Source organism: Archocentrus centrarchus, unplaced genomic scaffold, assembly GCF_007364275.1.
Source record: "Archocentrus centrarchus isolate MPI-CPG fArcCen1 unplaced genomic scaffold, fArcCen1 scaffold_72_ctg1, whole genome shotgun sequence".
Classification (NCBI taxonomy): Eukaryota; Metazoa; Chordata; class Actinopteri; order Cichliformes; family Cichlidae; genus Archocentrus; species Archocentrus centrarchus.
This window is the reverse complement of record NW_022060287.1, coordinates 446,490-474,350: the sequence shown is the minus strand read 5'-3', so window position 1 is coordinate 474,350 and position 27,861 is coordinate 446,490. Positions and strand designations below refer to the sequence as shown.

Below are 27,861 nucleotides of genomic sequence, written 5' to 3'. Positions count from 1 at the left end.
TGAGTAAGATCAGAGGAATCAATAAATGCTTTTAAAAATGATTTAATGAAGCAGAACTGGGGTGAAATATATCAGAAACAAGATGTCAAAGGTGCATGTTTGGAATTCCTTTGAATAGTTATATTACTGTGTAACATAAACTGCTCAATAAAGCAATAGAAAACATAAATACAGTCACTGTCCATGGATAACAAAGGGTCTGCTAAATTTATGTAAAAAGAAAAATACAGCTCAGCTCTAAGTGTGGGGTCGTTTTTCAGGAGTTACGCTCGGCCCCTTCTGGAAGAAAGGCAAAAAATTCCCATAAACACTCCTATACCCGTGGAAAGCCTTCCCAGAAGAGTTGAAGCTATTATAGCTGCAAAGGGTGGGCATATGGTTTAAGAATGGGATGTCACTCAAGTTCGCATGTGTATGAAGGTAGAGGAGAGAATGCTTTTGGCAGTAAAGTGAACAAAGGTGGGGTTTCACTTGGCGCCGACTGTTCTGTTGAAAGAGCAGAAAGAATTCACTGTTTAATGAGATGGTTGGATTTTTTTTGGACTTATATCAGTGGAACAAGAAGATATAATACTAAGTAATTATAACTGTGGTCAGTTCTGCTCAGATTATCACAGGTAGATGCTGCCTTATTTTTACTGGAAGCTTAAAACAGCATTAAAAACAAGCAAGACTTAAAAACACTTAAATTTTTCTCTTCTAAATGAAGTGATACAACCTCTTCTTAGAGATATGTATGCTGTAATACAATTACGAGGTCTTACCCTGTCTCCTGCTAACTTGTGTTTGCAGCAGCTCCTTGGTGGCTGAAGGTGGCTCACCAGGACTCCATGTTGACCGGGGTCATCTGGTCTCAAACCAGCCCACGTCTTCAGGACACCCGCTTCCTCACTACTGTCCTTTGAGGTTTGGGGATTTAACTACATACAAACTCCACTCTCTTGAATTCATGTTGTACACTTAATGTATCTGAAAAGAGAGATTAGACAACAGTATTAAAACCAAGACTGAGAGATTGTTTTTTTCCTTGTTTATCATTATTAAACAGAGAGTGGGAAAATAAACTCTGCTCAACAACTTGTCGCTATATCTGATTACAATGATCTGCCATCTAATTGCTGTACCACCCATTACGTGCAGTGTCTGCTGGCACAGCGACGTTCGCATCAGCAGTCTGACATCACAGTGGGATGAGGTTTACTATTGTATTACATAGTTAAAATGCTAAAATAAATAAAAAAGAGAAAAACAAGCATAAACCATTGTGAATCTATTTCACCTGCTTTGGTGCAAATGAAAGTGACAACAGCTGCACCGGAGAAAAAAACAATAAGACAAACCCCCAAAATGTGGAAACCACCTGGATAGTTATCCAGATGGTGGCCAGGGACCATTGCTCTCTGCTTATCCTTCCTGGCCAATTTCTCTTTAGTTTTGTTTCTTGTTGGGTGCCAAGCAACAAGGATGCAGGCACCCATAGTGGTTGTAGGTTTTATATCATCATCATTAACGTTTTTCCTCTCCAAAGGGAGTCTGTGGCAGCCCCTAGAACCGTCTGCTCAAAAGTTATGAAATATGGCACACTTCCTCAGGACAGTCTCATTATCAGGTTCACCAAGGTATGTGCCAATACCTTAAACACTGTAGTGCCACCTTTGGGGCAAAGTTGGAGAAGCATAAGTAACCATAACTTGTGACCCACGTGGCCAGTTTTTGAAATTGAGGTACCTTTGTAATCCTTGGATCTAGTGGAGTTCAATGCATGATATCATTTTCTAAGTGATTGCCTGTCAGAGCCATTCAATCTGTGACTTTAACCTATCAAAACCAAACTTGGTATGTTGACTCAGGAACCTTCAAAAAGAAAGCACGGGAATTTTGGTGACATTGACCTTTAGGTGGCGCTATAATTGGTAAAAATGTGTTTTGCCCTATAACAGTTCATGTGTTCACATGTACAATGAAATGTGTCTCTCAGCTAATACTGTCAGAGGTCCCGAGTCTGATAAGTACCAAGTTTTGTTGTTGACTGAATTGACTGAGCTGCCATATTGGATTTTATACAAAGTGAAAAAAAAATTCACAAGTCACTAATTTTGTCCAATTTTCACAAAATGTGGTATGTATGATCTTCAGAGCAAGTACATCACATTTCAGTTTGGTTTGCAGAAGCATTTTCCTGCAACAAGTAATTGAATTTGATGGCAAAGCCACCAAAAAGGAAATGAGTTCATATCTCAGCTCAGAGATTTGGCCTATTAAGACCAAACTTCACAGTAGTCTTTTGGACCCCTCCCCGAGGATTCACAAGGAATTCGGTGTCAGTGCAGCTTATGGGGGCTGTAATTAATACAAGTGTGTTTTACCATACAACTTGCTGGCAGATCTTAAGACTTTTTCCTTGTTATTCTAACAACCTATTTCCTAGCAACTGTTGCACGTCTCTGCTTGGTCCCCTCATTGCTGCTCACAGCTATATTTATTGTCCTTATCATTGCTGATAGCATGAGAAAATATCTGGGCATGCTCCTGATGAGATGGCGACTTGTGTCCCTGAGGATTGGGATTGTTTTTACCCTAGTCTCACTTGTAGAGGACCAGTGGTTGGACAGGTCCTCAACCCTAGTACCGCTTACAGTGGACCAATGGTAAGACAGGTTGTCCACCCTAGTCCAGCTTGCAGTGGACCGGTCATTGTACAGATCATCCACCGTAGTCCTGTACGCAGTGGACCAGTGGTTAGACAGGTCATCCGGCCTAGTCCTGCTCACAGAGGACCAGTTCTCAGGGGACTGTTCTACCTAGGGATCATGAAACAATAAGAAAAAAAATGCAATGCAATATTTTGGACATTCAGACTCTGGTTTCGGTCTGGCTTTCAGAACTGTTAAAACTCTGTTCATTTGTTTCAGACAAGCTATTGGTCAAATTCTTTGTGTGATTTTTGGAGATCACAATAAGTATCACAATAATAATACAAATAAAAACTAACAGTGGCACCACCAGTGGAAGATGTGCTCTTCTGGCTCCATCCTCCTTCCCTCCATCTTCTTGGTTTTGTTCTGGTGAACCTGCAGGTAGAAACAGGTGTGAGGTGTCAGCTGTCAGGTAGGTGATGAGTGAAGAACAGAACAGAATCCATTTCCTCTTCAAACTGCTGTCAGACATTATCTACTGCACTCTGATCACATCACTCAGACCAGCTGCTTTCTACAAAGTCTCATCAACAACATCTTTAGAAACAAACATCAACAACCAGGAAGCAGCTTCACCTCTGATCACAGACACACTGAACTCTGCTCACTCACCTGGAGGAACAACTCTCAGGTAGATGATGCTGATGAGCTCCACACTGTCATCTCCTCCCTGGACACGACACTCGTATGTTCCAGCATCATTAATCTTCACGTTCTTCAGAATCACAGACACGTCTCCATCCTTCATCTGTCTGTCCTGCAGATCCACCCGGTTCTTAAAATACTGATGCTGCTCTTCTGGAAGAACCTGACCATCCCACCATACAAACACATGCTGTGACTTCAGGTCAGCTCTGTTCCACTCTACAACGATGATGTTGTGATTTGGACCTCGACATGTCAGAGTGACGTTCTGTCCAGACTCAGCTGTGATTATTTTCTGCCCTGAAAGAGGAAACAACACAGAGCAGAGAGGTTAAAGGTCAAAGTACAACTATTCACAGAAACAGCAACATAATCACATCACTCAGAACCAGCTGCTTTCTACAAAGAGGTGTGACCCAAAAGGTAGAGTGGGTCACCCACCAATCAAAGGTTGGGTGGTTTGATATAAACCACATCATAGTATGAGTATGTGCTCTAGCTTGCTTTGACTGCACAGGCTGGGATGTTTTTGGGGCATCCGCAACATCCTACATCAGTTCTTTGAAGGCATGTCTGTGCCCACCTAAAATCTTTTCCAGCAAAATTCAGGCATCTTCATCAAGTTAAGGAGCAAACCTAAAGAAGCAGGGACAGAATCCTGCACAACCAGGCCAGAAACACACTGACAAAGGCAGTGAGCAAAGAGGCGCTACACTGAAACACGGGGTTTCAGCCAACAAACCTTCCAGGAGACCATCCCTCCACACTGTGGAGAACCATCAGCTGGCCAACAACCTAAATATTTTACTGTTTAACACTCTGACCTTCACATCCTTCACCCTCTCCTCTCTATTCATGAGCTTTTGTGCCTTTTTTAGGATTTGTGTGCTTCTAGCTCATATCGATACATAGATGTGTTTGTAGTTTTGTTAGCAATCTTTTTCTGTCTTATATGTAGGTTTGCTCTGATACTGCTGATATACAGCCCTTCATTTGAAATTTAAATCAGCATATTACTGTTTGCATAACTAGAGGGAGAGCTGCATCAACAACCAGTGAGATGAGAAAAATTAAATGCTACAAAGGAGCTGCTGCCACAGGCTGACACTCAGCACAGCACCAGCTTTTTCTGTGGCTGTTTTCTTATAGTTTGTGACTCATATTGAATTCTAGATGCCAGAGAGGAGACGGGCACCAATAAATCAATACAGTGGTACCTTGACTTAGCTCATAACTTAATTTGATCGTATGTCAAATCACATTTTCCCACAGAAATGAACTGAAACGTCATTAATCTGTTCCCACCCCCCCAAAACCACGACTTTTTTTTTTACGTTTATTAATAAGAAAATGCCTTTATAAACAAATAATGTAGAAAAAAATACTGTATACAGTATAACAAAAGAGAAATAAACTGGTTTTAAGTGAAATACAAAGATGTTGGCAGAGATGGAAGTGGAGGAGATCGCTAAACTTAATGCTCCTTTTTTTCACGTCACGTAATCTTCTCTTCCTCCTTTTGCCTTTTTTGGCACACTCTTACCTTCACCAAGACAGCAACACGCACACCTCGCTCATGTTTTTCGATAATTTTATGCTCCACGGTCATCATTCTTTTCAGCACCGATCTTGGCATTCGCTTTCTTTGGACCCATGGTTTAAAAAACGTAAATGCTCCAAAATAAATGTGAAAAATAATCAAATACATCAACAACCATCAACAAAAACGAGTGCACAGTGAGAGGGAAAAAAAAATAAAAGAATGGAACGCATTGATAGTGTATTTTCGCTTACTTGTAACTCAGATATTTGCCCGCAACATAAAGCAAAAATTTGACCAACTTTGATCGTATCTCAAAAAAACTCGTTAGCTGGGACACTCGTAAATGAAGGTACCACTGTAAACGTGTTTCTCTCTTACAGGAAGGAGGCAGCTTCACCTCTGATCACAAACTGAACTCCACTAACTCACCATGAGGGACAACTCTCAGGTTGAAGGTACAGAAGGGGTCACCGTCCAGATAAGCTCTCTTCCTGAATGTTTTTCCCATCTTCACACGAGCCTCGTATCTTCCACTGTCAGCAGTCGTCACGTTCTTCAGAATCAAAGACACGTCTCCATCCTTCATCTGACTGTCCTGCAGATCCACCCGGCTCTTAAAGGCCGGATGCTGTTTATACAGTTCAAAGTCATCGCGGTACAAAAGGACATATTCTTCCTTCAGGTCAGCTCTGCTCCACTCTACACCTACGATGGTTTTGTTGTTGTTGTTGTTGTTGTTTGGGGCTCGACATGTCAGAGTGACGTTCTGTCCAGACTCAGCTGTGATGTTTTTCTGCTCTGAAAGAGAAAACAACACAGAGCAGAGAGGTTAAAGGTCAAAGTACAGCTAATCAGAGCGAGGAGCTACACAGACCTGGACCTGGACAGTCCAGTACATACAGCATATTTGAGTTTGGCACACTGATAAACGCTGACTGAACCACTACAACCTGGACATTGCCCCTGTTTACCTGGAATTAGCTGAATGAGTGGGGTGTTCACCCCAAACAGTCATCTCTTCACACCTGATTTTAGGGCCACCCACACTAAACAATCTGTACTGTACCCGAGCACTTTGACCCTGTCAGAAACAAAAGATCCCCCTTGTTAACCTTCCCCACATATATCCAACTTTCACATGATTATTAAACACAAAACACATAAATACTAAAATAATGATGATTTGGGTCAAATTCAGTCTCATAATTCAACAGTTTATAGCAAAGGTGATTGATGTGAATGAGAAAATGCCATGTTATGAATACAAACAGGCAGTTGAAAACAGTATTCATGGGGGGCATGTTGAGACATGTCTGGGGTTTGGAGAAGGAGGGAGAGTATAAAGAGTCATGTTTCAGCAAAGACTGGGCTGTACTCCTCTGTACTCCATCATGTGGAGCTGGATTAGAAGTTCAGGAGCATCGACCATCATTGAACAGCTGTGAGCACTGTAATGTGACTTTACAGGATTCCTGGGATCTAACAACCCCCCCAGAGTCCAGCTTGACCAGTGTGACTGTGCTCTCACACTAGCCTGACCCTGTCTGCCTCAGGCTTCAGAGGGTAGTCAAGACAGCACAAAGAATCGTTGGCTGCCCTCTCCCCTCCCTGATGGACATCTTCACCTCCCGCTGCATCAGCAGAGCCAGGAACATCATCAAGGACAGCTCACACCCTGGCACGACCTGTTTGACCTGCTGCCCTCTGGCAGGCGCTACAGGTGCATCAAAGCCAGAACAAACAGACTCAGGAACAGTTTCTTCGCCAGAGCAATCACCACCCTGAACTCACACACTCACCCACCGTAACTGTGCAACACCCACATATCTGTGCAATATTATATTATTCATACTGAACAATATCTATCACTCCTATATTGTGTAATATCCAGTATTTATTCACTAGTGCAATATTCATCATCTTCATTATTATATGTATACACTTATTTACTTTCTTACAATGTACAGATGCACCAATGTAGGTATGTATGTATATATTTTTATTAGGGCTGCATAAAACGATTATTTTAGTAATCGAGTATTCTATCGATTATTCCAGCGATTAATCGAGTAATCGGATAAGAAATACTTTTTTTTATTAACAGTTTATCTGCATATTTTAACTTCCATACTGCAGTTTTTCGCCTGTGAACAAACAGCGGTGAATGGAGCAGCTACAAAGTTCTCTTTTCTTCACCTTAACACTTGCTGATCAGGTGCTTGATGAAGGACCTCCAGCTGTTTCACAGATTTAATGGTGGTTACTAAAATAAAAAGCTGCTGTTTTGGACGCTGGAAAAACGTTTCCTTTTTCACTACTTGAGCTCACCGTCACAGCTTCGCCTCTTTGCGCTTGCGCAGTTAAAACCGCTGCCTGCTATGAGTGTTTTGAAAAACTAGTGGCTGCGGGAGCCATGGCGCATGTGTGAGTAATGGTGTAATGCTTTGTATTCACAAGCATTCTCGAAAATACGTTTCTACTGCAGGGCTATATTTAGTCACTAATAAGGTATTAAAGTATAAAAAATATTTGAAGGAGCCCCTCGGTCCTGGGGGGGCGGGCCTTCCGGTACCGAACCATCGCAAGTGCTAATGGCCCGCGCTCGCTAGCAAACCAGTTCTGGTAGCTACAGCTGAAGTAAAGACAAAAATAGCAGCTGAAATTCTCAGCGAGCACAACACACACAGACACACAGAGAGCAGTGGAGGTGTGGAAATGCATGTCAGCGACAGTTGCCACCCGTCCCGTAAAGTACGGAACACGGCATGTTACGGAGCCGTATTCCACGGAGTCCCGTAACATACGGGGTTCGGTATTTTACGAGACAGGTGGCAACTCTAGTGATGATCCACTCTGTGTTAAATGAAATCCATCGCAGCGACGGAGAGCTTTTTAGAATCTGTGCTTGTGTATACGTGAGTGATTCACACTCCAGTCCAGTAGGTGGCGGTAATGCAGTTCTATGTTGGTTTGCCAGCCCCCAATAAACCCACAAAAAAACGTCAGCACTAATGCTGCTAATGCTAGTGAGGAGCGCCGCTTACACCGAGACAGCTGAGCGCTGCAGAGTTTAAACGAAGCATCGACACAGTAAATTTGTGTCGATAAATTTTTAGAATCGATTTAATCGAGTTAATCGATGAATTGTTGCAGCCCTAATTTTTATACATTCTATTTTTTGTATATTTTACACATTGTTTATTTTCTGTATATCTCTTGATCATATTGATTATACTAGATTATAATATTTTTATAATATTTTTATTTTCATTTTAGAGAGTTTGATTTTCTGTTACATGGCACTGAACAGGAGTGGCCCACCAATCTCATTGTACATCCTGTATAATGACAATAAAGGCATTCTATTCTATTCTATTCTATTCTAGAAGCTTTTATCACTCCTAAAATCTGTGTTCATCCTGCCTGTGACGTGGAATTTAACCTCAGCATGTCATATTGAAGGACGTCTGTTACTGAAAGATGGAGGAAAGAAGAGGCTGCAGGAGGAGATATAATGGAGGATCTGCTGGAGGATCATCTGTGGAAGTGTTTTCACCTTCAGCTCTAAAAGAGGTGGAACATACAAACCGCAGAGGGAGGAGGACTCTAAACTGTACTCATTTCTTTTTAGTTCTTTAAGATCAAACTTTCACTTCTTCAGTGTTTTTGTGTGTTTGACATCTGTCACACTGATCCATGTTATTAATTTAACCCTAAACATAAAACATGTCATAACACTGCAGTGAAACCCAGCCTATCCCAGCTGTCACAGGGCGAGATGCAGGGTACACCTGTACAGGTCACCAGCCTGTAGCAGGGCCAACACAGAGAGACAGACAACCATTCACACCTATGGCCAATTTAGAGTAACCAATTAACCAACACCAGTAACTGCAGGTCTGCCAGACAAAACTATATGTGGATTTTAATATGACACCAAAGTCTTTCTGCTCTACAGTTAATTCAGCCTAACAGCACGAATTATGCACTTGAATTATGAGGGGTAAGAAAACAGAATTCAGGTGACTGGAATCAGTAACCTACTGACCTCTAATGGTAAAATCTTACACTGTACCTTTAAATCACAAACACACACATGCTGTGGCAACAATGAAGAAGACAGCGCCCATAAATCATGGAGTGCTGAAACCCTGCCGGGTTACTTCCCAGCATGTGTCTGCACGCTCTGTGCGTGTGCGCACGCGCTAACATCTGGAAACCCCCTGAATCTCCCGATTACGTCACATCAGTATTTCAGAGCCAATCAGAAAGTCCCTTTTTTTTTCCTCCCAAGAAAAAAATAAATACAAGTGCAAAATAAATACACAGGCAGAGGACAGTCAGTGTGATCCGTAACTGCTAATTTGACTTGTCACTGCACAATAAAATAAAGCTTTCGCCTCAGATTCTTTAGATTTGGTGACTTTGTTCGAGACTGCAGTGTTCCTGACAGCTGCGCTCCTCCTACATTCTCTACACACACAGAAACAGTGCAGGGCTGAAGGATTAATGAATAAAAACCCAGCCGGAGGGAACACACACCTTCGTACCTCTAAATATCTATCAGATATTTATCATTGATGATGCAGATGTTGAAGATTTCTGGTCAGTCCTAATTCAGCTTCACCTTGTTACAGGCAGAGCCTTCCCCTTTAGGATTGCAGCCTTGTGGGGGATGTATTCCAAGTGGGAGGTGCCATGTTGTAGGCTTGGAGGGACCGCCCATGTGTTAGTTGTCCTCTGCGCCGCCCGGTGTTGTATGTTGCAGGCTAGCGCAGGAGAGGGAAAGGAAGTGTGTTCGGGACAGATGAAAAGAAATAAAGTTTTGTTGCTGAAATCGTGGCAGTTGCTGTCTTTCTACGCCTGGCGGAAGCTGACCCGCTGTGAAGAAGCAGGCTTGTTACCCACTACGAGCCGAGTGAAGAATACGCCAGGGGTCTCCTTACCACGGTTGGGAGCCGCGATCTGGTCGGGTAACACTGGGGGCTCTTGTCCGGGATTAAGCTCCGCAAAGGACGGCGAGAGAGAGAGTTCTCCGAACGAGAGAGAAAATGGCAGCACGCGAGGATGCCGAGCGCAACACCAAGGTAATGCACCGTAGCAGGAGCGCTAACCCATTTTTGCCGGAGCACACAGAGACTGCTAAAGTTAATATGGACTCGCCCGATAAAGTATATGCTAAACGATATAGTAGCAACCCTTTCATCACAGGCATGGAGCTAACATTAGCCGCTAATGAAGAAGCCGCTGATATGTTACAGAGTGAGGCTGCATGGCATCTCACCCCGCCACCCTCCACACACACCAACCCCTTCTTAACACCAGAGGCGTCACAGAAGGCAGTTTGTGGCGATTTCAATTACCGTCACTATCCAAACTGTGACAGCTCTATAAACATGGCATCCACACCAGTTAAAGCTGCACCCTGTGGCACAGATCAGCATCCTACTGAGTTCGTTACACCCACTGTATGTGACCAGCCAGCCATTTCGCTCACGGCTATGAACCGTAACCGTTGCGCTCCTGTAAAAGCCCAGTTTACTGAGCCTGCTGATCCATGTATCGTGCCATGCACACCCCAGCCTGTACAACTCAGCCCTAAAATGCTGGCTCAGGATTGCTGCTCCTCCACGCCTCACGTAGCAGCAGCGCCAGCTGGGGAGCTTGGACTTTATGAACATGGTCAACACAGCCCAAAGCAAGTCAGGCCAGTGCCACGTTACTGTCACTCTAGTGCGGCGCATGATCGTGACTCTGTAGATAGTAGTGAAGATGAACATTACAGAGGCAAAGAAAAAATTCCTGTACTGCAGCCAGGTCACTTTGATGGATCAGGTTCATGGAAGGATTTTCTTTATCAGTTTGAGAATTGTGCAAAGGCTAACCGCTGGACAGAGAGGACTATGGCTGTCCAACTCAGATTCAGCTTGAGGGGCGCGGCTGGCGCCATAATCCACAAAAACCCCAAATCTGCTCGTTGGAGCTATAGGAGGATTGTGGAGGAGGTAGAGGTTGCCTATGGGCCATGTTCAGAACATGCAGCAGCCATCGGCATTGAGTTAAGACAGAGACTCAGGAAACCCGGTGAAGCCTTGCACACCCTCAGAGATGACATTTACGAAAAAGTTTCTATTGTGTATGCCGATCGATCCGAGAGGGAGCAAGATCGCATTGGTGTAGAAATTTTTATCAATGCTGTGGCAGAAGCTGAAACGATCCAGAAATTACTGGAGGAACAGCCACGCACCCTGGGAAAAGCATATGGAATTGCCCACCAATTCGAGACAACCAGGAGGGCTGCCAGGGCAGTCACGCAGCTGATGCGGTCAGGCACTAGGGGCTCAGCAGCACAAGGGGTTCGGGCGGCTATGGTACGGGAGAATGTGCACATGCTAAAATATAAACCATCAGAGAGAGCACACAGACCTCAGCAGCATGGGCAGCAGAATCCAAGCATGCATGACAAATTGAACAGGAGAGAAGCTGTCTGTCACAACTGCTCGGGCATAGGACACCTATGGAGGAACTGTCCCTCCCCTCGTCCTCGTGCACAAAAGCCACTAAGGGCCAGCAGGGACCAGACCTCTGACCCAGGTGCTGTGGTCATTTGCAACAAAAATCGCAGAGATGTGATGTGTGTTGAGATACTGGTGCATGGGCTGGAACTATGTGGTTTGCTGGACTCTGGTGCACGGAGGAATGTGTTGCCCCTCCACCATTTTGACACCATTCCCATAGACTCCAGGCCCCAGACACAGCCATCCACTGCTCAGGTCCTACAGGGCATCAACCCAGAGGGTTTGGCTGTCCTTGGAGAGGTTGTCCTGCCGGTGCATGTCGGTAGCAGGGTCACGGACGTGAACTTCATCCTGGCTGACATGGCTGAGAGCACCGAAGTTATTCTGGGGCACCCTTTCCTGCAAGAAGCAGGCGCTTGTCTAGACTATGGCCGCAGTGAGGTAACCCTTTTCGACGAAAAGGTACCCCTCTTTAAATCATACTACCGACCCCAAGTACATGTTGTTAGAGTGGCACGCACCACAGTGTTGGCGCCTGGCTGCGAATACGTAGTCCCAGGGTTCTCCCGTGGCATCACTCATGGGGACCTGATGTTGAGCCCCACTAAAGGCTTCGTGGAGAAGCACCAGGTACTCGTGGCCCACGCAGTTGTGCAGCCTCGGAAACCCTCCAGCATCCCTATCCAAGTCTTCAACCCTGGGGCTGCGCCTGTTACCTTAAGAAGGGGTGCAGTGGCTGGGGTCCTCCAGCCGGCACGGGTCTTGGAAGGGATGGAGCCTCATCTGCTCAGTCCCCCAGCAGCCTCTAAGTGCAGCAGCCCTAACCCTGCTTCCGTGCCGGGCCATCTGCAGGCCCTGTATGCCGAGAGCTGCTCCAGCTTGACGTGGGATGCCTGCCACAAGTTGGCTGGCCTTCTGCAGTCCTACGGGGACGTCTTCTCAACCGGCCCAAATGACCTTGGCCGCACCAACGTTGTTCAGCACGACATCCTGATCACACCGGGGCCACCGGTGAAACATCCACCACGCAGGATGGCAGGGGACAAGCAGACAGCAGCTGACCAGCAGGTACAGCAGAGTCTGGATACTGGGTTAGCTCAGCCTAGCAACAGCAGTTGGGCTGCACCAATTGTGATGGTGAAAAAGAAGGACCAGAGTCCACGGCTGTGTGTGGATTATCGGCCCCTAAATGAGCGCACCATCAAAGACGCTTACCCCCTGCCACGCATCCAGGACACCCTGGATACGCTGTCCACAGCCAAGTACTTCAGTACACTGGACCTGACATCCGGGTACTGGCAAGTAGAACTGACCCCTAGAGCCCGCAAAGCAGCTGCCTTTTGTACTCGAAAGGGGCTATTCGAGTGGAACGTGATGCCCTTTGGGCTATGCAATGCGCCGGCCACGTTCCAGAGGTTAATGGATCGAGTCCTGGTTGGGCTGCAGTGGGAAACGTGCTTGGTATACCTCGATGACATTATTGTCTTGGGGCAGGATAGCAACCAGATGTTGGAGCGGCTTGAACAGGTCTTTGCTAGGCTACGCAAAGCCAACCTAAAGCTGAAACCTTCAAAGTGCTGCCTTTTCCGAGAGCAAGTCGCCTACTTGGGGCACATCATCTCGGCCGGGGGCATTGCTACTGACCCCCAGAAGGTTCAGCAAGTGATCGAATGGCCTGCACCTCGGAATGTCACAGAGGTGCGACAGTTTGTTGGATTGGCTTCCTACTACCGCCGCTTTGTGGAGGACTTCGCCACAATAGCCAAGCCACTCCATGAACTCACTAAGAAGTATGCACGCTTCAAATGGACTGCTGAGTGCCAGGAAGCGTTTGAGGAATTAAAAAGGCGTCTTACAGTAGCACCCATTTTGGGCTACCCCCTGGACCAGGGCGAGTTTCTCCTCGATACGGATGCCAGCGACTGTGGGATCGGCGCAGTCCTCTCCCAAGTACAGGGAGGCGAGGAGAGGGTCCTGGCTTATGGGAGCAGGCGGCTGTCAGCCACCGAACAAAACTACTGCACGACCAGACGAGAGCTCCTGGCGGTTGTAGAGTTCACGTCCCATTTCAGACAGTATTTGTTGGGCAGGCCCTTCACGGTTCGCACTGATCATAGCAGCCTCCGCTGGTTAACTAGGCTGAGGGAGCCAGAGGGCCAGCTCGCCCGCTGGTTAGAGAAGCTGGCAGAGTACGACTTCAAAGTGTTGCATCGGCCTGGAAAAAGCCACCAAAATGCCGATGCACTTTCCAGGAGGCCATGCCGTACGTCGTGCCCCTGCATGGCTCCAGATCCCAAATTCAACAGTAGCCAGTTCCAGCATAAAGGTGTGCAGTGCAACCTAATGGACCCCCCTACCGTCATTAACCCCCCAGGGCACCCTCGAGTGGGGGTAGTGGAGCCTCAGGTCGGCAGTAGCGATGGTTCTGTAGGTCACCCAAGCATCCACCGGTTGAGTGAGTTGCCCCACTCAAAACCATTCAGTGGGTGGACCCCAGAGCAGCTTGCGGCTGCCCAAAGGGCTGACGCAGACATAGCCCCTGTGGTGGAATGGATGGAAAAAGGGGGGGGTCGGCCACCCTGGGCTGACGTAGCCGCTTGTGGACCCGCCACTAAAGCCTACTGGGCACAGTGGAAAAGACTGTATCTAAAAGATGGTGTGCTGGCGAGGAAGTTCCATTGCACTGAAGGCAAAGTGTTCTACCCCCAGATCTTACTGCCTCACCCTTTTCGCCGCTCAGTGATGCAGCAGATGCACGATGGCCCAGTGGGTGGTCATTTTGGGGCAGAGAGGACTCTGGCGCGTCTGAAAAACAGATACTACTGGTATAACATGAGGGATGATGTGACACTATGGTGCCGCATTTGTACAAACTGTGCCGCAAAGGCACGGCCACTGAAAACCCCACATGCAGCGATGGGCACAGTGCACGTTGGCGCCCCCATGGAGAGAATTGCAGTTGACCTAATGGGGCCACTAAATGAGACAGAGAGGCATAACCGTTTCATACTAGTGGTGCAGGACTATTTCAGCAAGTGGGTGGAGGCCTATGCAGTCCCTAACGAACAAGCATCCACGGTGGCAGAAAAGATTGTTTCAGAGTGGGTGTGTAGGTATGGGGCCCCCCAGTCATTGCACAGCGACCAGGGCACCAACTTTGAGTCGGCTGTTTTCCAGGGGATGTGTGCACTGCTGGGGATCGAAAAGACACACACTACCCCGTTCCATCCACAGTCTGACGGCCAGGTGGAACGTTTCAATGCTACCCTCCAGAAAGCATTAGCCGCCACTGCAGAGCGCTGCCACTGGGACTGGGATATAATGATCCCGTATGCTGTCATGGCTTATCGGGCAACCAAACACAGTTCCACAGGGCTGACCCCTAACATGATGCTATTCGGACGAGAGGTAACTGAGCCCCTTGACTTGGTTGCTGGTCTGCCACCCGACGATATGCACAACAACACTCTCCCACATTATGTGGTGCAGCTCAGGGAAAGGTTGGAACTTTCTCATCAGCTGGCACGGGAGGCCCTTGGGAAATCTAGTGAGCGTGCTAAGAGACAGTATGACAAGAACATCTGCCAGGTGCAGTACCCAGTTGGTGCTGCAGTGTGGTATCTGGTTAAAGGGACCAAGAGAGTGAGACACAAAGTCCGCAAGTTCCTACCTTCCTACGAGGGACCTTACTTTGTAATAGGCCGGTTGGATGATCTGGTCTACCGCATTAAAAAGGGACCAAGAACAAAGGCTAAAGTGGTTCATCATGATAGGCTTAAGCCTTATCACTCCAGGACTCTGCTGGACAATGGCTGGGTCTTCCAAGAACCCGATCTGACAGCAGCGGCTGAGGTACCTCCTCCAACGCCCGACGAGGATGACCCCGACACCGACCTCGGCCCCCTCAACCTGTGGGACACTCAGCCAACAGCCGATGGTCCTGATGCAGGAGTTTCCTCGGGAGCTGTTTCCCCACTACCTGCCCTGCAGTCTCCGCATGGATCCCTCCAGCCCGAAGTGGATGTGGCTGGTGGGCTGTGCCCAACTGCGAGACCAGACCGTCACCCCCCTCCAAGCATCACACCCCGTTGCAGGCCGCAGCGGAGACGGAGGGCACCTGACCGGTTTGGTGACTGGTTAATGGACCAAGGCTAATGTAGCCTAAAACTGAGTCAGGGTGTAGGCGGATCGCTGCCCTGCTCAGTCAAAAAAAAAAAAAAAAAAAAAAAAAAAATTTGTAAACTGGTAAGCTTGACTGTTTTGTAAGGACTGTAAGGGTACAATTTCATGATTGCATTGTCCTGCTTAATTTGTGGTTTTGGTCGTGATTCACAGATACTATGTAATGCCTTAGCGGACCAAGGAAAAAAAAAGGAGAGAATAATAACAGTAATATTGGTTTAACAATATGTTCATACCCTCAAGGGAGGGACAAGAGTTCAGGTTATGCAGCCCTAGGGCGGTTCCATGCCCAGTGTGAGTCCCATTGTCGTTAGGCTGCCCGGTTGGGTGAATGGGATTGTCTATGTTTAGTTTGTTTTGTGTGTAAAACATGATATGTTATGGACATTTAATTGCATCCCTTTCCAGAGTGGAGGATGTTTACACTCGTGTGGGAAGTTCAGTGCCTTCATCTTCAACCTGGACTATCCTCCACCAAAGAATTACTTGTTTATGGACTGTGGGGAGGAGAGTGTTTTTCTTTTCAGGATCTCTTTTGTTTTACTTATTAATGTTATAACATGCTGGAGTGATGTTAAGGGTTTAATCATCATCCAGAGTGGGGGTAGTGTTACAGGCAGAGCCTTCCCCTTTAGGATTGCAGCCTTGTGGGGGATGTATTCCAAGTGGGAGGTGCCATGTTGTAGGCTTGGAGGGACCGCCCATGTGTTAGTTGTCCTCTGCGCCGCCCGGTGTTGTATGTTGCAGGCTAGCGCAGGAGAGGGAAAGGAAAAGTGTGTTCGGGACAGATGAAAAGAAATAAAGTTTTGTTGCTGAAATCGTGGCAGTTGCTGTCTTTCTACGCCTGGCGGAAGCTGACCCGCTGTGAAGAAGCAGGCTTGTTACCCACTACGAGCCGAGTGAAGAATACGCCAGGGGTCTCCTTACCACGGTTGGGAGCCGCGATCTGGTCGGGTAACAACCTAATCTGATGTGAAACCTGGCAGATCGCCTCACACACACGTTTACACAATAATCTGACCTGATCTCTCGGTGCGTTGATGTTATCTCACAAATCATTACAAAACAGATGGATTTAAACCAGCTCAGCCTCACCTGCAGAGATCAACAGGACGCAGACGGACAGCAAACTCCAGCGAAGTGCCGCAAATCTCCCCGCAGCCATTTCCTTGTTATGAATTCTCCTCCTCCGGCTTTAAAACACTTTGCACGTTTTATTCCCAGCTATACTGTAGATGTTCAGCAACAAATGAGCTGTTTTTCAGATGAAACTAAATCATTTTTCCACTGCGCGTCTCCTCTGTGAGTCCTGCGCGTCTTCGATGGATCGGCTAAAAACTTTCTCCTACTTCCCACTAACCTAAACAGTGTAAACCAATCAAAAGTTGGGTTCACATCAGCTCATCTGTCATTGGTGTCCGGGATTGGTCAGTCACTGTGAGGAAGGAGAATAACTGGCTTTTAACAGAATTCAATATTGTGCAACATGCCAAAGAAATGCAACTTAAATGGTCGAAACTCTAATTATACTATTTAAAGTGCACTGACGGAGTCAACCTGCCGAGTAGCATCAGAGAAAACAGCACCTTAAAATGAGTCAGTCTGCCGTCTTCAAACAGCTCTGCTTCAGTGTTTGCAACAACTTCAATAATAAACGTGAGTGCAGACCCACACTGACAGCTATAACAGCACACGTGTTTGATAAGCATAATTAGTACAATTTCTAATCTTTCCACGTCTGTCAAAGTCACTGCCTTACATAATTTAGACAAACACAACACTTCCTGTATCTGTTTCAAATTAAAGCACTCCAGCGTTTCAGTAGACAGAAACAGAGGGAAAAATGGAGACAGCACATGCAGGAGGAGCAGAGAGTAAGATGGTCCTTCAAAACAGCTCCAAAATTATCCCTGCTCAGGTGTTCACCAGCAATCAGACCAGGAATATGGTTCCATAATGCTTCTACTTAACACAGTCACAAAATATAATGTTCAAAACATTAAATATTGAAAGAAACAATCAAACCCTGAACCAGGTCAACATTATTATTTGATTTTTATTATTTGATATTTCAAATAATCAGACAGTTTTAGTGGTGATAAGGATACAATCGAATAACTGAACAAAGGCTGCTGGTAATAAGTTCCAATAACATAAAGGGGACCTCAGCCCAGGTCTTTGTGTGGAGTTTGCATGTTCTCCCCGTGTCTGTGTGGGTTTCCTCCCACAGCCCTAAGACGTGCAGTTACTGGGGTTAGGTAAATTGGTGATTCTATATTGCCCACAGGTGTGAATGGCTGTCCGTCTCTCTGTGTTAGCCCTGCGAAAGGCTGGCGACCTGTACAGGGTGTATCCTGCCTCATGCCCTATGTCAGCTGGGATAGGCAGGTCTGTCTCCATCAGGACTGGGTGCTGTTTGGGTACAGGGGCTATATTATAAATCTCTGCTGTGGTGTGTAAGTGCAAGTTATTTCTATAACGCTGTGAGCACTACAGAGCAGACACAGGACCTTTCAGAGACACAGAGAGAAGGAGAAATACAGAACAAATAAAACATCACAACCAAATTAAATACAATTAAATATTAGACATAAACACAGGAGTGAAGAAACCAAAGGTTAAGAGGAGGTTGCAAACTTTGGATAGCAAAGATTTAGGTCCTAATTTAAATGCAGTTACACACAAAAAGCCACTGCAGTGATTTAAGAATCAGAGTAACATGTTCCACTTGTTAGTGCTAGTGAGAACCACAACTATGTTTTTTCTAAAGTTTTAATATTGTTTTGTTTTTTAAAAAAATGCAGTTTAATATGAGTTTCAGTGTAATTTAAGTTTTCTTAATTAGTCTAATAATTTGTGTAGATGGCAGATTAGAAAAGTTGAAACATGATATTTCAGTACATGCACGACACAGTTTGAAGGAACGTCTCAACAGCCAGGTTGTGTTAACCAATCTGAACAAACTGACAACAATTACAAATAAACACATTTCCTGTATAATTTGCAAAAAATGGTTTCAGTTAATTCATCCAAGGTCTTTATTAACCAGAATCATACGTCTGACTGGCTGCTGCTGAGTATGAAAAGTGAGTGAGAGCAGACAGTGATTCAGATTAAAGCTGCACTGTCTGCTTCAACAGGTCAGTTTTCTTCCCTTTACTGTCTGCTCATTGTTTCCATAACAAATACAGACAGAAAAAAAAGAATGAATAAGACACATCAAATATTATTACATGTAAAAACTTTATTTGAAAAATAAAATCTCATTTAAAAATTCAATTTCTAAACAGCAGAAAAGAACAGAAGCTGCACCATGAAGATCTTTACGTAACTAAACTTCTCAACTGGTGAAAAAACAGTTTATAAAATCTTGTTTAAACTGATGTAACAAACACACTGATTCTGTTTGATCATCTGTTTGAGAGTAAAACTTCATTAAGTGACCAAATGTGCTGAATCAGAGGGAGTGGAATATGTGACACTATAAACTCCCTGAGACGTCTTTCAGCAGCTTTGTGTTGGTTCACAGTTATCAGCCCAGTTAATTCCTTAGGTACAACCTGCACCTCTGGCTCCAGTTAACTATATTATCCAGACTCTTGTGATGTGATCAGTTCTTAAGGATAAAACTCAGTGAAAGCTCCATTTATGCTCTCCTTTTCAGTTTACACATGTTTCATGTTTATTGTTTATGAAATCATCTATAAGGTAATAAAATAATCGTATGAACACAGAAACAGATCTGGGTTCATAATTATTAATGAATGATGACTGAGATCAGATAATCACAAAAAAAAACAGAGCTTAGTGTTGCTGCCAAATTCCACTTTGACTCCATCTCACATCATTTAATTTTCACTGTGAACTCTGAGCTTCAGTTACTGTGAATGTTGAACTGGCTGCTGAGAACCTGGAACAGCAGCAGGTCTCAGTTCAGTTATGAAGGTGCTGGAAGCATTTAAAGAACCTCTGCTGCAGGAGGCTGATAATCTGGATTTAATTGTTTACTACAGGCAGTTCAATGCCCTGATGTGGAGGAGGCTGGTAATCTGGATTTGATTGATTTTGACATCTTCTGTAGATCATAAAACCAACAATACCACCAACAAGAAGCACAGCAAGAACTGACAGACCAACTATCAGACCAACAGAATCACTCTTCTTCCCTCCATCCCCACTTTGTCCTCCTCCTGGACCTGCAGGTAGAAACAGGTGTGAGGTGTCAGCTGTCAGGTAGGTGATGAGTGAAGAACAGAACAGAATCCATTTCCTCTTCAAACTGCTGTCAGACATTATCTACTGCACTCTGATCACATCACTCAGACCAGCTGCTTTCTACAAAGTCTCATCAACAACATCTTTAGAAACAAACATCAACAACCAGGAAGCAGCTTCACCTCAAACTCACCTGATTCTTCAACTGTCAGGTTGATGCTGCTCATAAGCTGAGGTTTCTGATTCTTGTACCCAGCATGACATTCATATATTCCAGCATCATTCATGGAGACATTTTTGAGAATCACAGTAAAGTTTCCATTCTTCATCTCTGGATCTTTCAGCTTCACTCGACCTTTGAAAGATGGAAGCTGGTATTTCTCATTAGGGCGGCCATCTCTGAAGTAGACAACATAAAGCTCTGACTGCAGGTCAGGTTTTTCCCACCTTAATAATAGTGTTGTAGCATCTGTAGGACCGTAACAGTTCAGAGTGGCATCTTCTCCTCGTTTGACTGTTAACTCTGTTTGGACTAGAAGGAGAGAAAAAAAGAAAAAGAAACTATCAATAATCAATATATCAATAATACAGTAAACTCTCAATATCATATAATCAGCCTCAAAAAAACTATTAATAATACAGTTTTATGAATAATTTATTTAAACTAAATAATTCAAACAGCATGTTCACTATAAACAGATGATGAGCTGAAGCTGAGAGAAAACGTTCTTACACATCCTTCAGTTTCAACCTTCAGCTTAATTTAAAGATCTGGAGCAGTAATCAGTGATGATGTGTTTTATGAATGGAGCTGAACTGGTGTAATAGTCCAATGTCCTGCCTGTCCTTTAAACGAGGACATTAACCTGAAGCTGGAGAAGATGCTGCCTGTGATTAACATGTCCAGCTATAAAAGGACACCATCTGTGAACAATGAGGGAACAAAGTGTGGACTCATATTTGTCTCCACTGTAAGACCTCCTGTCACCACACTGTAACCATGGTGATATCATAAGGTCCAAAGGCTGAGCTCAATTTTTATTCATTTTTTATTCATGTTATTAAGGAAATGTCATATCACACATATAATATCAGTATATGAGCCATTCAGTCACTAAACGCTGCATCAACACAGTGATATTACAGTGCTAGCTCACTGCTGTTGCTAACATGGAGTCTGCTAGACTGAAAAAGCTGACTGAGTGCAGCTGCTGCTGTCTCTCATTCCTCTTCATGAACTTCTTCATTTCATGTGTGTAAAAGAGTTCCTATGAGGTAAAAACTGAGTGTGTATACATAAAAAGATGATAGATGTTCGTGACCTCTGACATCACTCAAGGGTTGGTAAAGTCCATTTTTTGAAGCTTCGAGCTGAGCATTGTCACCATCACAGAACCATCATGTTTGGAAACTGAGGAGCAGATCTGAGCGAGAAACTGAGTGATGCTGCACACTCATTGATATTAACTTATTAATGTCAAGTCTTTAGACAATAATGCTGCTTTATCTTTCTGACTCTAATGGGATCATAACTCATGAGATGAGAATCATGTGCTCCATAAGAACTGAAAGAAGGGAACAGGAAGCTCACTGAGTCACCTGATGTTTCAACTTTTAAAATGCTTTACAGCTCCCAGTTTGAGATTTTAGGGTAGAAAGTGCTATTCTTAATCTTTTTTGCTATAGTAACCATTTGGTTTCTCTTGTAAAAAAACACAACCATAATGATGTCCTTTAACAGCCTTTAACTTTCTGACATAACCTCACTGTGAGAATCAAATGCTCCTCTCTGCAGGAGAGTCTGTATGATGTTTGATTGAATCCTCCTGAAAATTAACGACACTTCTTCTGCTTAAAGACTGTATATCAGACGGACTGAGCCTCCATGATGCTCCCGCTGCTTTGTGAGGTTCTGCAATGAAGCCTCGAGCTGAGTGTTTTTGCTGCCGTGAAGTTTGTATCTGACTGAAACCGTTCAGATCGATCTGTGCAGATATGAAGTCCCAACAGTCTGAATATTTAGCAGCTCAGTAATAAAAACTGTTATTTTGTTAAAACTCAACCCGGAATTTCCCTCTGGCACAGCAGCCCCGCTCTTTACACGTTTACAGGAAATGAAACGAAAACGAAACCGATCACGATCGAGACTTATTGAAGATTTTTGAAGTGATCTAATATGTAACTAATTCTATTTCACTATTATTTAACTCTCCCACCATTACCTGCTTTATTTATTAATTCTACATCGACACACTGAGTTACAATGAGGAAATGAAACAGAGCAGACATTTTTCGCTCTGACGAGGAAACAAAGAGTGATCCAGTACAGAAACTTCACAAACTCCATAATCTCTCCCCGTGACCCCATTTGTGTCCCTCGGTACGCTGAACAGACAAATTAATTCACAAGGCTCACCTGTACAGTCCAGATGTCCGAGCAAACAGGAAACGAGGAATACAGATAAAGCTGATTTTAACATCCTTTTCTCTTATACAGCATTTTCATTAATGTTTCTTGCTGATAATGGACACCACATACTGTTCAGAGTTCACAGTAGAAGACGTGGTACCATACAGGGGCGGAGCTTCTGGAGGGGCTGGGAGGGCGGCACGCCTCCGGTCCGGGGCTAGAGGGGGAGAGAGGAGAGGAGAATAAGATTTCAGGTAGCCAGGCCTCTGTCACGTCCGAGGCGAGGTGGAGAAGGAGGGCCCTGTCTTGATTATATCGCAATATGCATGGCTCAATGTGCACAGTATACAACCCACTATACATCACCCATCATTCATGTTTTACGCGGGGGTTTTAAAGATTGCCACAGTCAGGACTGAGTCATAGTTGCTCAAAACTTTACAAGACCGACTGACTTTAGTGATGTAGTCGGTGTAAAATATTAAATAAGTTGTTGGACTGCATGACTGGCTTTATTTTCACTCTAAAGGCCCTTTCACACCGGACGCGTAAATTCCGTGCGAATGTTTCGTGCGTTAAAAACATTTTTCGGACTCGCCTGTTCTTAATGCTGGGGGGGGGGAGTGGGGGGGGGGGGGGGGGTGTAGTTGCGGGGGTGCATCACGTGACAGATACGTCAGACGCAGCAACCGACTACTTCCGGTGATTCGCCGACACTGCCTCATCCCGTTACTAGCAAAAAACAAATTCAGTCCGTGATCACACTCACACGCGCGCACACACAGACACGGGTTGAGCTTTTATTTTGTGCTTATATTTTAGACCAATGTGTTTATCATTGTTTATCATTGTTTATTATTCAGGTTCTGGCCTCCTTCATTCTGGCTTGTTACAGCCAACACTAACCACTGACTTATGAATTAAAGTTAACTTTTGCTGGCAGTCTCTCACCGATCCTTACAACGTGCTGACGGGCGCTGCCGTATCAAGATTCATGTAGAAGCACATGGCCTTAAATTAAAAAACTTTTGATCTCACAAAAGTGAACAAATGATGTACTTCACTGAAAATGTTCCCCTTCCCACAAACTCAGACCCTGCCATAGTTACAGAAGCACATCCAATTTATATCACCTTTTCCCAGCACACTCTCCTTCATAACACAACACACATTCATCATTCTGTTTGTAAAGAACACATGATATTCAGTCATAATATGTGTATAATACGTATTTTCTACGTATTATACACATAATACGTGGTCAGGGGGCCCTATGCAGCCGCATATGTGCCTCGGTCTGCCTACACCCTGCTGTTGCTGCAGGATTGCTGTTACAGAGGATGTGGAGGCTGCAGCAGCGAACATGTCTGTGATCTTTACACATTTGTAGGATCTACAGTAACGCTCTTTAATTTGTCCGCACGTAACGTCTCCTCACCCCCTTTCTGCTGCTTTGGTCTCTCCTCGCTCCTCGCTCACAGGCGGTCAACTCAACACTGAAACTACTAGCAGGAGTTACAGGGGGCCATGCAGAGAAAGGGTGGGGCCGCTTTCATCCTATATCCTGATTGGTTCCATCCGCTGTCTATATTGAAGATGGGCGGCGCCCTTTTGCCTGCAGCCAGGTACTCTTGGGGTAAATTGTAGCCCGGCGTCTTAGAAAAGAAAAGGGAAGAAAAAAAAGGGAAGAAAAAAAATTCAACAGCATCGGCCCCTGAGGAGTGTCGACCCTGTCTACAAGAGTAAAGTAGATCATTGGGGGGGGGGGGGGGGGGGGGGGGGGGGGGGGGGGGTGCGTGCACTATTGTGTGCATGTGTTGCACACTTGAATTAAAATGAATCAAAACCAATGTGTTTTGTGAGTCCGCCTTTACTACACAGTCTGCTGTCCTGCAAACATATACAGACATAGTACATTGTTACACAGTTGTCAGTCTCTGGGCTCATCATAGGCGCACTGCTTTACAGTGAGTGGTCCGGCTCCTTTACCCCTGCTGGACTTGCTCCTTTTGGAGATACTCCCTCTTGTGGTGTAACGGAGGAATAGCCACTCTTCAAGTACTTCGTCTAAGACTGGATCACAGCTTGTTTTGTGACAACCAAAGAAAATTACACATTTTAAAAATCTGTAATGAACCAATTTTCAAAATAATTGGCTCAAGTGATTCAGTACTTCACAAAAGCTTTATTTGGCCATCATTAGTTCACAGCTTTATCTAAGAATATTTTGTTATTGTGATAGTTTTTCGCGTCTTTCACAGGTGAATTACAGAAAATCAGCGAATTAAGTCTCATAGTCTTATGATGGAATATTTTTATTACTCTAATGCTGATATTTAGAGTTATTATTCCTACTTCTGTTTATTTGAAACTAAACTGCTTTTTACACTGAAATAAAATGCATATCGTGTGTCTAAAAGTGGTAGGAGGACTTAAGGCCTGTTGGAATTGAACTTCTTGCTTATGCTGTCAGTCATGTTCAGGGCCCAAAGAGTTTCTGCTACCCTGTCATCTGCTATGGCCAGGCATTGAACTTCTGGCCAAATTCTAATTCACGCCTAGCTCAGCAGTTTGTTAAAATGCCCTCATCAGGTTCATGTTGAGGATACCAATCACAACTATTGTCAGGAAAGTGTATATCTGTACTCACCACCAGCCCTTAGGCAAATTTGGCCTCAGAACCTCTCCAAAGTTTAGGTAGCATATGTCTGAGCAGTTATGAATACTTTTTAATGAACACTAAGGGATGGCCACAGAAAGGAAGACTTGACAGATTGAGCTGATGATTATGTCTCCAAAAGTGCTGAGTCAGCACAAATCTTCCCAGCCAGCATGCATGGGTGGGCCCCACATGGGGTTTTTGTGGGCTACATGGGTAATGAGTGGGCATGGGATTTATATGAGCAAAATGAATGAGGCCCATTTGATTAACCTAAAATGGGACCCATATTGTTGGCCCATTTGGGCTAAAAGTATGGGCCCTATTCAGCATTAATGTGGGCTAACCAGGAATGGGATAGAAATTATGTGGGACCCATGTGGTTTTAGTACAATGGGCCCAGAATGGGAAGCCCATGGGGGCTGACTGTATTTGTCCCACATGGTATAAGCATGGGCTGACCATACATGTGTTGGACCTGGGCATGGTTATTTAGGCCCTAGTCCATTTATATGTGGGCTAACTGGGAATGGGATAGAAATGGGCAACATTATGTGGGACCCATGTGGTTTTAGTGCAATGGGCCCAGAATGGGAAGCCCATGGGGGCTGACTGTATTTACCCCACGTGGCATAAGCATGGGCTGACCATACAGGTGTTGGACCTAGGCATGGTTATTTAGGCCCTAGTCCATTTTTATGTGGGCTAACTGGGAATGGGATAGAAATGGGCAACATTATGTGGGACCCATGTGGTTTTAGTACAATGGGCCCAGAATGGGAATCCCATGGGGGCTGACTGTATTTACCCCACGTGGCATAAGCATGGGCTGACCATACATGTGTTGGGCCTGGGCATGGTTATTTAGGCCCTAGTCCATTTATATGTGGGCTAACTGGGAATGGGATAGAAATGGGCAACATTATGTGGGACCCATGTGGTTTTAGTACAATGGGCCCAGAATGGGAAGCCCATGTGGACTGATTATATCTAGCCCATGTGGCATAAGCATGGGCTGACCATACATGTGTTGGGCCTTGGCATGGTTATTTAGGCCCCAGTAAATTTATATGTGGGCTAACTGGCAATGGGATAGAAATGGGCAACATTATGTGGGACCCATGTGGTTTTAGTACAATGGGCCCAGAATGGACAGCCCATGGGGGCTGACTGTATTTACCCCACATGGTATAAGCATGGGCTGACCATACATGTGTTGGACCTTGGCATGGTTATTTAGGCCCTAGTCCATTTTTATGTGGCCTAACTAGGAATGGGATAGAAATGGGCAACATTATTTGGGACCCATGTGGTTTTAGTATAATGAGCCCAGAATGGGAAGCCATGTGGGCTGACTATCTTCTGTCAAGATGGGGTGCTGAGTGTACATTACTGAGAAATAAAATGAACTTTTTTGATTTTAGCAAATGGCTGCAATGAAACAAAGAGTGAAAAATTTAAAGGGGTCTGAATACTTTCCGTACCCGCTATAGATAGATAGATCGATAGATAGATCGATAGATAGATAGATGAAACACACAACAAAAAATAAATAAAGCACAAAATGAAAATAAAAACACAAAAAAATTAAAAACAATCAACTGTAAAAGTCTTACAAACACACACATCACTCAATGGATAGATAAAAATATATTCATCATTTGAGACACACAACTTTACAGGCTATGTATATGTTAAAATGTCTGACAGCCTCAGACAAAAAATACTTTTTCATTCTGGTGTTCAATATGCAGCAATGCTGTGTCTCTCGTTGTTTTAACCAATTCAAATAAAAAAAAAACACACACTCAGCTGTCATTTTACTGAGGAGAAAGAGAAGAGGAAATGGCTGCAGTTGATAAGGTATGTTACAATCTTCTGTAATAGTGAACAGTCACTGGTTCTGCTATTGATCTTAATTTTGAAGCATTTGGACCTGGAAATGACAGTGACATCAGACTCAAAGACCGGATAGCAGTCCTTAGGACATCTTAGTAATCTTTGCATATGGCTGCTCTACAGGTTGTCCACCATACTGTAAAGTGGATGTGAGACATTGTCCGTAATAGTGCTGACCTTACTATGAATATTCCAACACCTTCTTTGCATTGTGTCTCTCAGAGCCCCCCTGATGAAATCCCACAAAAGTTATAATATAATATAATATAATATAATATAATATAATATAATATAATATAATATAATATAATATAATATAATATAATATAATATAATATAATATTACTGTACTGCATCCAAAAGAAAAAAAGCTCCACAGAGTTTATATTGTACTACTGTGCTGAATTGCAACAAGTAAACTATGACAAGGCAAAAATTATTAGCCCTTCTTTGTTTTCTTTACTTCCAAGACAAATCTGACCATTTAATCAGCTTTAAAACACCACCTGAACCTCCAGTTAACTTTTACACCACACCTGAGTATTCAGTCAGCTTTAAACCTTACGTAAGGAATGCTGGTTTGCAGGGCCAGTGGCACTTGAATACTTGGACTACTATGACTTTTTTGGTAAGAAGTAAATTCATCATTCAAAAAAGATTAATCAGATTAATTGTTTCATCCCTACTTCATTTGAAGAAATAATTGAATAAGATTAGTGAACTGAATCAATTAATACAGACCAAAGTGAACATTATTACAGAACTGTATAGAAAAAAAATTACACCATTCAACAACCTCTTATTCATGATCAATTGAGAAAAACAGCAATATTTATAATTATGAGGACATGAGTTTTTGAAGCATATATTTTAACTCTTTAACATTCCTGGGGTTCATTTTCCCATGTATTTGGGCCCTAGGATTGTTAATCTCCTCTATCTGTTTTTTCATCCAAGTCTTTATAGGATAATATCTCTATATGTAACATTATTTTCCAAGTCAATATTTTAATACAGCTTAAATAAAATTCTAAAAAATCAAAACATTTCTGTTGATGTGTCATGATGAATTTTATATCTCTTAAAAACTAAAA

At 44.1% G+C, this 27,861-nt stretch overlaps 1 protein-coding gene across 3 annotated transcripts; it reads right to left on the bottom strand.

The window, feature by feature from the left end:
* Window positions 1–54: 54 nt before the first annotated feature.
* LOC115777769 (uncharacterized) lies at window positions 55–17,214 on the bottom strand. 3 transcript variants are annotated; one of them, XM_030725754.1, is made up of 7 exons: window positions 17,171–17,214; window positions 16,680–17,019; window positions 5,314–5,682; window positions 3,309–3,641; window positions 2,993–3,071; window positions 765–969; window positions 55–486 (listed from the first exon to the last, which is right to left on the bottom strand). In XM_030725754.1, exons 2-6 carry the CDS (start codon window positions 16,747–16,749, stop codon window positions 948–950), a joined length of 873 nt encoding a protein of 290 aa, XP_030581614.1. In that variant the 5' UTR covers window positions 16,750–17,019; window positions 17,171–17,214; the 3' UTR covers window positions 55–486; window positions 765–947. The 3 variants fall into 3 exon arrangements, with proteins under 3 accessions (XP_030581614.1, XP_030581617.1, XP_030581616.1); XM_030725757.1 differs by lacking the exon at window positions 17,171–17,214 and adding an exon at window positions 2,637–2,801 and having other exon boundaries at window positions 16,680–17,157; XM_030725756.1 differs by lacking the exon at window positions 17,171–17,214 and having other exon boundaries at window positions 765–2,801; window positions 16,680–17,157.
* Between the last annotated feature and the right edge of the window lie 10,647 nt (window positions 17,215–27,861).

What these genes read in the sequence shown, in the direction of transcription:
- LOC115777769 (XM_030725754.1), bottom strand. Translation starts at nt 16,749, where the DNA reads ATGGCTGCGGGGAGATTTGCGGCACTTCGCTGGAGTTTGCTGTCCGTC. An exon ending in CGTCCTGTTGATCTCTGCAG is followed by an intron (nt 5,683 to 16,679) that starts GTGAGGCTGAGC and finishes TTTCTCTTTCAG; the next exon opens with AGCAGAAAAACATCACAGCT. An exon ending in CCTGAGAGTTGTCCCTCATG is followed by an intron (nt 3,642 to 5,313) that starts GTGAGTTAGTGG and finishes TTCCTCTTTCAG; the next exon opens with GGCAGAAAATAATCACAGCT.